Consider the following 10467-nt stretch of genomic DNA (forward strand, 5'->3'; position numbering starts at 1 on the left):
GTGGTACTATCATCTTAAAAATGAACTTGACAGCTCATGTGTTAGCAGAAAAAAAACAGATGCACCATTCTTTTCATTAAGATGCAAGGCACAATTTTCTATCAGGAAATCTTAAATCGGTGGAAAATCCATTAGAAACCAGATTCAAAGGAAATGGTTACAGAAATGGAAATATGCACCCAACTCGTATTAGATAAAACTAACCAAATGTGACGGTGGCTCGTCGTAGCATAGGTCAAACATAGCTTCACTCGGCTATACAACTTATTGGCTAAATTTGTGAAGTCACCTTGTATGCGAGGATCTGATGCAGAACCCAGTAAAACCACCTATTATAGGAAGACAACCCTCAGTTCTAAAGAGTAGTGACTGAACCAGCATAGTTGAAGAGTAGTGACTGAAAGCATACGTAACTCAAGATCAAAAGTTATATTTGAAGCAGACTATGTTATAAAACTTGCCTATATGTAAGCTGGGTCATGGATGGGTGTTAGGTTCAGTTGCCTTCCACTGTACTCAGTTCAAAGAACTGTTGTCCGATGAACCAAGTGTGAAGCTACTGCATGTCTGCATCTGCCAAATAGTTATTCCTCCTCAACAGTTTGTAATGAGTGCATCTGCCAAATAGTTATTCCTCCTCAACAGTTTGCAATGAGCGAAGGATTGGATCAGATATAATGGAGTCTTGAAAGGATGCAATGTACTAAAGTTTTAGCTTGAATATTAGTGTGTGGAAAACAGCTATTCATGTGACCTAACCTTGACATGTGGTCTCTGTTGGGTTCTAATTTCTAACTAATGTATCCCAACTTATTTGGGATTAAAAGACTTTATTGCTGTCTAGTATTGGATCAGATGCAATGCAAGCCTATAAAACACAAACTGACCACTAAACTGTAATACTGTAACAGTTGCCGCATTTGAATTTATCTTGTACGTTTCAAACATCAGGTGACCATCGATTTGTTTCTGTCACTTAATTGCCATGTGATCATAAACCATTCAATTATGGAGAATTTGCAGTTCCACATGCCGCCTCATAGTTTATGTATCTTTAATATTAGGTATACATGATGATCAAAGATTTCGGAAGTCAAATTGGCAAAAAGAATGTGTGCCTTATAAACATAGGATGTAACACAAACAGGAAAGGTGAAAAGGTATTTTTATCTGATGTCAAAAAAAAAATAGAACTCCCTTAGTTGTTTTATCAAAGGGAAGATATTTCTGTGCCACATATAATGGAAAATCAAACAATGAACCTTTAGTGGTTTACTCCCCGCAAAATCAGAAGATTCCCCTACGTTAAAATCAAATCAAAGTGACATAAACATTCAGATTAACAATTTTACTCTACAATAAACTTTTTTTACTTATATACTTAACTAATTTTATACAAGTTGACAAGTTCATCAATTTGACCCTCCACCACTGGCATGTGATGGGGCTACATCTGTAAATTGTCTATTGAAATACTACACTTTGCCAATATATATTTACCAAATGAAATACTAACTTCTTTATTTCGAAATTAATGGTGTCTAGAAGAGGGTCAGCTGAATTCTCCTCGTGTTCATTCATCGGAGTCAGATTCAGATTCTTGTATCCTCTCAGATTTGGACAGGGGAGTTAAAATAAAGGTTTTTATCTCTTGGTTTTGAGAGAAGAAAAACTTCCATATTGGAAGATATTTATCTCCTGGTTTTTATCATCGTTTGGTCTCTCCATCAAATAGATGTATATGGTTTTTTAGAGTAATAATAATTCAAAAACTATGTACAATCACTATATCCAAAATGCTAATATTTCATCATTTCATAAGAATAGTGGCTCGTACAAAACATTGAACAGATAAATAATGACATGAAATTACTGAAATCAGCACCATTTACAAGGAACAAGAAACCACATTGTCTTTCTATCATTAGGGAGGGAGGAAAAATCATCTCCTGTAGCAAAAGAACTCTAATAAAAGAGTCTTTTTCCTAGAGTATACAACTGTATACAGATCTGGGTGTAACACTTAGCAAGTTTTACAGGAATCTAACAGATAAAAAACCAATGAACATTTGCAGGAATCTATATTAGATCTTAAGACTAAAGTGATGTGGTGCATGATCCTACTGATCATGTCAGGTGTAATTTATGTATTTTCCATGGTACCTTAGTTCATATGTTTACTGTTGAGCTAAAATTATTATCTGTATTATTCAAGAACAAATCACATACTTAAGTTGATTGCATAGTTCGTGATTGTCGTTTATAATCCTTAGAATCAGATGAAAGTATCAATACAAATGTTGCATCGGAAATGTCAGGCTGTCAGCATACCTTGAAGCAGAATATCCAGGCAAGTATTTAGTGGATAACTCAATAACAAAGTTCTGAGTTGCCTACTGCTTGACCTCCCCGTATGTGGAGACCATGTACTAATAGGAATATTGTGAAGCTGATTTTGCAGAAGGGAACCGCCTTTAGCCTCTTCTTGTAGCTTCAAGCAAAGAACTAAAAAACATCACCAAGATAAAAAGAAGAACATACAACTGAACACATAGGTGAAATTAATTTAATCAAACATGAAATTACTGAATATCATGGCATTGGTTCATAGCTTAATTTACTAAAAGGCTCTAGATTGGTTGTAGATGGTGGTAAATCCTTGGGGTAAATATATATACCAAATGTCATGATTTTAAGGAAAACAGTGGAACTTTCAGTTTAGCAACATGAACTTATTTTTTCAGTATACAACCCAACAGAAAATGCAGTCTAGCTTTATGAATGAATATAGTTGAAATTTGAAGCATGCACAAAACATGAGTCATCACAGGCATATGGCATACCTCTTCTTGGAACAGCAAATCCTACCTCGACCCTCTACCTTCAAGGGATTTACACATAAATAAGCCACAAAACACATCTGAATAAAGCAATTCGGGGGTGCACTTACAAAATCAGCTCAAGAACCAACCAAATCCGATAACCGTTTCATGATTCTTACCTTGGGTAGATTCCCACAGCTTTGGACAAAGATAGCGAGGTAGTTCGGGGCATTAACCAAGAGTTATATGTTACCTTGAAATTCTCCAGAGTTGAGGAGTAATCAAGCATCTCAATTGTTATCAAACCAGAGAAACATATAATGCACCTGACTAATCACCTAGAACAGGAACCATCATTGGAGGAACAAACTGTTTTCCCTAGTGTGACTAATCACCTAGAACAGGAACCATCATAAAATAATTATTCATACCTCAGAAGTTTTATAAATGATGTCTTTGAAGCAAAAAGCTCTCCTTCAGAAAGGAGACCTGGTCTAGTCTTGTAGGGTATTATGTAGATCCCTTTGTGTTTAGGTCACCTTGAGGGTAGTTTTTTTTGTTTGTTTGTCATCTTGAGGGAAGGAGACCTCAGCTAGTTCCTTGATTCCTACATGAAACCCGGAACAGATCAAACCTGCAAAACCTTAAGGTATTATTTTGTATTTTTTATTCAGGCAGGGAAAATGGTGATAAACACAACATATTGGTTGAAATTCATACCATAAATATCCATTTGATCACCCTTTGCTTGATATCTTTACTGGTTGTCTATACAACCCTGATCTCAAACCATGCATCTGCAGCACCTAATTTATATCAATTTCAATCAGGCAGACATTAGCCCAATAATTCATATGTGATGAAATTTGTGTAGCCAACAATATTTGAAGTTCTGAACTGAGAGCACATTACCTTGTATGACCAGCCAAGCAATCCCAACTTGCATTCCCTCGTTCTATCCCAACCAAATGTGATTTATCCCATGCACATACCACAGCGGAGTCCAGATCAGGACTCCACCTCCATCTATTCCTCTTGAATCCACTCAAATCCTCTGCGACCTCCTTCTCCCGACGCAGCCATGCCACCGCCGCCTCTAGCTCCTCAGGGAGGGAGAAATCTCTGAGGGGTGGGGTGGGCACGGACCTCCGGACTGCGTGAGCTCGGGGGGTCAGGGACGCACGCGCTACCAAATTGTGGGAGTACAGCCTGTGTTTTGTGAAAGAAGTGAAAAAAATGAGAGGATCACACATGAACTTTATTTCAAAATATAGCACAACCTTTGTATTGTGTTGTTTTTAGTGCAACTGCTAGTCGGGCGGTAACCCCTCCTGTTTCCTCAAAAAAAGGAGTAACAACATCTGACCTGACCATTCCTTGAGATGACACAGCGGGAGTCACCAGCATTTGCCACAATGAGTTGCTTATTTCTGATCAAAGCTACACAGGCTGTACTCCCACAATTTGGCCCAGTAAAATCAGAGTGTAGTCCCTGATAAAATAAATTTCTATAAGACTACCTGGGTGGCTGGGTGCTTGGAATTTCCATTTCCAACAAAAGAACTCGCAATAAAGAGAAGAGAAATGCCAAAAATTACTTTCCAGCATAACAAGGCACTCTAGTTCAGCAAATTGGAACCCACTCTTTAAGAGCTAACATTGTTATGCAACACAACCATAAATATTAGGTGTTACACGAATAAACTTCCTTCTTATGCACAGATATCCTTTTCAAGAATCAAGAGCTGACATTGTTAGGCAGAACAAGAATCAGTTTTAAATGTTAGAAAACAATTCTTCTTATGCATGCCCTTCTTAGGTCCTAAACCATTAGTGTTGCACATCTACTCAAGAACCATAAGTCTGCTCTTACACAAGTTTCTGCCATGAATGATTTTAGTAAAAGATAAATAGAAACAGACTTTATTAATGATAATCCAGGAATGCAACACTTTCAGAAAGAAATCCAATGACTGCCAAATTAATACAATGACTGCCAGATCTACCTGGGTGGCGGGATTCGCGGCAGGGCCACGGTCACATTCCTCCTCGAGGCATCGGCACCGCCGCCATTCGGCGACTTGGAGTTGGAGCCCATCAGCGCCGCTGTCCCGCCTCACCCGCGGACGCCGTCGCCCGATGCCGCAGAGAGGAGCTCAGGACAGGAGCCCCCGTGCCTGCGCAAGAATTTCCTCGTGGCGCTGGGCCTGCGCGCCGACCTGCCCGTGCACTTCATCGACGACGAGAAGTGCTTGAAAGCCACCGACCTGGACCCTCACCAGAACCGGGCGCTTGGCGTGCGGATGGTTGCAGGATTTGCAGCGGGGGAGTGCTGCGCGCGGGCGCTTCACGGCTGGGGAGTACGGCGGGGGAGTGCTTGGCGCGGGCGTGCATCGCGGCGGTCGGCGTGCGTGTGGACGACGGGGGGATGCGGGAGGTGGCGTGATTCGCGGAGGGGGAGTGCTGCGCGCGGGCGGCGTGCGTGTGGTAGGCGCGGCGTGCGGGAGAAGCGGAGGCGGACGTGCATCGCGGTGGGCGTGCGGGAGAAGCGGCGGCAGGCGAGCGGGAGATGCGGCGGGCAGCGCGGAGCGTCGGTTGCAGGGCGGGGGCAGTCTACAATCGAGCCTTAATAGTTAGTACAGATTTACATGCATTGAGTATGCAACGATATTGGATTATTTTCAAGGCATGAGAATGCGCATGGTGAATCTACCTCGTACTAGTGGTATGTACCAATTACTAATATTATTAAATTTATTCAACATTACCTTTCAAGTCACGTTCTTAATATGATTTCCTTCAAGCTTCTGGAGCAAAAAGCACTGATGTTGATATGATACATTTTGAAGGAGCCAGTATAACCTGTATGTCATCTTTAACATTTATGACAACGTTGTTTTGTCATACAAATTTTTTTATATGTTACTATTAGAGTTTATGGTCGCTTCGGCCCGGGTCTTGGCTAATTTCTGGGTCCGCCACTGGGCACCCCCCTCACGAGAGGGGTCTGCGCGCGGCGCGAGGCCTGCTTCACGTCCGTCACCGTCGGGGTACGTCCGCCCGTCCTCGTCCTCGATCTACCACCCCCCCCCCCCCCCCCCCCCCCCCCCCCCAGCCCCCTGGCGCCGGCGTCTAGTCCTCGACTAAGATCGGACGTGCATGCAGTGCAGCCTCCAGACGCCAGACGGACGAGGCTTGGCCGCACGCAGGCAGGCAGCTGCTGCTCGTGAGGCGACAATTAGGGAGTCAGCACTGCCGTGTGCCGGGTTTCTGCTGCACTAGTCATTGCCCCCGGATGCGTGCTGGCAGGCGAGACGAGACGTTCGGTTGGAACAAGCGAGTAGCTAGGGAGCATCGATCAGTGACAGCGAGAGCATCGTCGTCCACGTGAAACCAAACCAACACGGGGGGTGGACGTGCATGCGCTGCGCCTTGCCATTGGAATGGCTCCATACGCATGTGACTACAGAATACTCCTAGTATAGTAGTATCAACTGAACAACAACGCACACACGCTGCTTGCTTCACGGACTGCATATATTCATGGCTCATTCAAAACAAAATGGAGCGCGCGGATTACGACGGTGCCGCCATACGAGCGAACTGGATTGTATAGTATCTAGTAGAGGAGGTTCTTTGCTTGCTTTGACTTCAATCATCAAATATGCAGTGCAGTCCTGTTTGGTTCGCTGCCTAATTTACTATATTTTTGTGCATAAGGTTAGTTCTTCAATTCGAACGACCAACAAAGACCTATTGGCTCTTATCCTTGTACTATACTCCTCAGCAGAGCAGAAATGCAGCACCCAGGCCAGGCCTGAAGATAGACCCAAATCTCTAGGAATTATTTCAGGTTTGAAACTAAAGCCCCTAATACAGAACACCAGGCAGGTGGCAACATTGTGAACCCTATAAGACTGTGTTCAACCGTTCCCCCTAAAATTCTCCCCCTATATCCCACTCACGTGCCACGTCAGCGTTCTCTTCCCCCCTATATCTCCACGCTCTACAGCGGTTCCCCCTATATCAAATCTCTATACCCCACTTGTCGGTGTTTCGAGACCGGGAGGTCCCTGGGCCGACGAGTGAGTGTCGCCGCGTGCCCAGCCCAGATGGGTCGAGCGCGAGTGCGAGCGCGAAGGGGGGAGAGCGAGGCGGCCGGAGACCGGCGTGAGAGAGGTGGGAATCCCGCGGCCTTCGTGTTCGTCCCGCGTCCAGGTCGGGTGCGCTTGCAGTAGGGGGTTACAAGCGTCCACGCGGGAGAGGGAGCGAGCGGCCCCAAGCGAGCGCCTGTCTCGTCCTCGTCCCCGCGCGGCCAACCTTCTCTAAGAGGGCCCTGGTCCTTCCTTTTATAGGCGTAAGGAGAGGATCCAGGTGTACAATGGGGGGTGTAGCAGAGTGCTACGTGTCTAGCGGGGGAGAGCTAGCGCCCTAAGTACATGTCGTCGTGGCAGCCGGAGAGATTTTGGCACCCAGCTGGTGTGATGTCGTGGCCGTCGGAGGAGCGATGGAGCCTGGCGGAGGGACAGCTGTCGGAGCGGTTGGGTCCTTGCTGACGTCCTCTTGCTTCCGTAAGGGGGCTGAGAGCCGCCGTCGTCATAGAGCATGCGGGGCGCCATCATTGCCTATCTGGCGGAGCTAGCCAGATGGGGACGCCGGTCTGGTTCCCTACGGCCCGAGTCAGCTCGGGGTAGGGTGATGATGGCGCCTCCTTTTGACGTGGCTGGCCTGCGCCCTAGGTTGGGCGATGCGGAGGCTCCTCCGAAGCCGAGGTCGAGTTTGTCTTCCGTGGCCGAGGCTGAGTCCGAGCCCCTGGGTCGGGCGAGGCGGAGGTCGTTGGCTGAGGCCAGGGCGGAGTCCGAGCCCTGGGGTCGGGCGAAGCGGAGTTCGTCGTCTTCTGGGACTTAGCCCGAGTCCGAGCCCTGGGTCGGGCGGAGCGGAGTTCGCCGTCTTCCGGGACTTAGCCCGAGTCCGAGCCCTGGGTCGGGCGAAGCGGAGCTTCCTATGGTGCCTCCGGCGGGGCCTGACTGCCTGTCAGCCTCACTCTGTCAAATGGCACCGCAGTCGGAGTGGCGTAGGCGGCGCTGTCCTTCTGTCAGGCCGGTCAGTGGAGCGGCGAAGTGACGGCGGTCACTTCGGCTCTGCCGGGGGGCGCGCGTCAGGATAAAGGTGTCAGGCCACCTTTGCATTAAATGCTCATGCGACTTGGTCGGTCGGTGCGGCGATTTAGTCAGGGTTGCTTCTTAGCGAAGGCAGGGCCTCGGGCGAGCCGGAAATATGTTCGCCGTTGGAGGGAGGCCTCGGGCGAGACGGAAATCCTCCGGGGTCGGCTGCCCTTGTCCGAGGCTAGGCTCGGGCGAGGCGTAATCGAGTCGCTCGAATGGACTGATCCCTGACTTAGTCGCACCCATCAGGCCTTAGCAGCTTTATGCTGATGGGGGTTACCAGCTGAGAATTAGGAGTCTTGAGGGTACCCCTAATTATGGTCCCCGACACCACTACACTAATATTATATACTTTCATCTTCAACTAACTCAACCACCATCCAATTTTTGTTTTATTTTTATTTGCTCTATGAACAGTGCACGGCGGTAACTTAGTACACAATTAATTAGCACACTTCGTAATTAGTATAAATATGTTAGTAAAAAATCGTTGGAATTATATGTTTTTAAAATAATAAGAAATTTACTCTTTTCAAATGTTAATTGGTACTTCCTACACTTCCTTAGGTAACTGATGTATCATTTTCTAGGCGAGCAATACATATTGTACTTTTTTTGCGAAGAGTCCAAGGGATCAACAGGGATCACGTTAATTGTATTTAGTAATTCCACATTTAAAGAAATCTCTTATCAACATAATAAGAATGTCCCTCATAAGGCAATAAATATCCATAGTGATGTCGCTGATGCCCATAACAAGCAAGGAGAAATCAATTGTGTTCGCGACATTGTAATCTTCGAGAAATGCACCTTAAAACTCAGTACTAGGTGTCGTGAGGAAGCACTCAAACACTTCATACCCATAACATCACTTTATCACTGAATGGTCAGATGGAACACTTGATTATATGGTTCTGCTCATAGGTTGGCCCGTACTTTGTATGAACTTCTCAACATATTTTGAAACACAAGAAACACCTGAGGCAGAAGGACAAATACAACCAAACGACAAAGCAGATTAGTTCAGTGCAGTTGTATTATGCCAAGTATTAGTCTTAGATGACGTTTAAGAATGTGGAGGAATCATTAAAAGATGGATGATCCTAGTGTATGGATGATCCTGGTGGGTGGCAATCAATTTCAAACTGAACCATTTAAAGCTTATGTAGCACGCAATGCACTAGCTGTCATTTTCCCATATGAAAGCTAGTTCCTAACCAATATGATCCTAGTGTATGGCCAAAGTGGTTTTAATAACTAAAATTGTTATAGACATAGGAAGTAAAAAGATCACCATATTCTGCAATGCAGCACGGGAATGATAAGTACCATTAGAATGCATGAAGACACAGCTTTTGAAACTTCAAGAATTTATTACAACACATGAATAATTAATTTTTGTAGTAGTTTAGAATTCTGAATCTTCTCTTAATGGTTATGTTTTGGATTAGGATGTTATTGTCTCTAATCTATGTGGCTTTTAGTATCTAAACTCTTTCTGAATATATATCTGAATCTATGTTGTATATCGACATTTCCATCTCTCTATCAACGGAATTGAGCAGGGACCAATTAATAAATTTAAAAAGACATAATTTCACTAAGACTATAAATAGTAGATACTACTTCATGATTAGATAGATGCCAGCAAAACTCTTATTAATATTATATTAACAAAAACAATGGTAAAGAAATATCAGGTTCTCGACCAAACTAATCCAGCAAAAACAAAACTAATTCGAAATCAAGTTTCAACTACACGGGCAGCAAAATAACTAGGTTTCATGGACTCGGCCGTATAAAACCAACCCAGGGAGAAAGCAACGATTTGGCGGGGATAGAAGAAAATAAACATAAGCCAACTGATTTGCCCAAACTGAGAATAGGGTAGGATTGGTACCTCGCGCGGCGGTGGCTGGGAGAAGGAGAAATTGACCTTGGCCTGGATGGCGAGGCGGACGTCGTCGGCGTCGATCTGAGCCTTCCCGGCGTGGTCGGCGTAGACTTGGGCGTCCCCTAGCACGTCTCCGACGTATCGGTAGGCCAGGTCCAGGAACTGGTGCACGACGCGGGGCTCGTACTCGCCCTCACCGAGACCCATCGAGCGCAGGAGCTCCCGCACCACCCGCGCGTCCCGGGGCTCCCGGCGACTGCGGCAGCAGCGGCCGACGGTGCCGATGGACGCGCGCCGGCGGCGTCCATGATTGGTGTGGGGTTTCGGCGTTTCGGGAGTGTGGCGTCGCCGCCTGGAGCAAGAAAACCGAATCGCGGGAGAGGGTGGATCGATAGGTACCTTCTCCGGCGGCGGTACCGTCGCCCTGGTTCGCCTAGAGCACCCTCCTCCTAGGAGTATTTCGAGCGCGCGGGCGTGTGAGCAAAGGAAGCGGCTGCGGGGAGGAATGCGGCGTAGCGTGCCCATCCATTTAGCGGGAGAGAGAAAGAATCGGGAAGGGAGAGGAGGAGGAGGACGCCGGTGAAGG

General features: G+C 46.0%; 1 protein-coding gene across 1 annotated transcript; it reads right to left on the reverse strand.

Moving 5' to 3' along the window:
- Nucleotides 1-9116: 9116 nt before the first annotated feature.
- LOC118473402 (transcription initiation factor TFIID subunit 9) lies at nucleotides 9117-10113 on the reverse strand. Its single transcript, XM_035962690.1, has one exon. It carries the CDS (start codon nucleotides 10086-10088, stop codon nucleotides 9732-9734), a length of 357 nt encoding a protein of 118 aa, XP_035818583.1. The 5' UTR covers nucleotides 10089-10113; the 3' UTR covers nucleotides 9117-9731.
- Between the last annotated feature and the right edge of the window lie 354 nt (nucleotides 10114-10467).

This window comes from Zea mays, chromosome 9 (genome assembly GCF_902167145.1).
Source record: "Zea mays cultivar B73 chromosome 9, Zm-B73-REFERENCE-NAM-5.0, whole genome shotgun sequence".
Lineage (NCBI taxonomy): Eukaryota > Viridiplantae > Streptophyta > Magnoliopsida > Poales > Poaceae > Zea > Zea mays.

Coding starts and splice junctions, on each gene's coding strand:
- LOC118473402 (XM_035962690.1), bottom strand. CDS start 10,088: ATGGGTCTCGGTGAGGGCGAGTACGAGCCCCGCGTCGTGCACCAGTTC.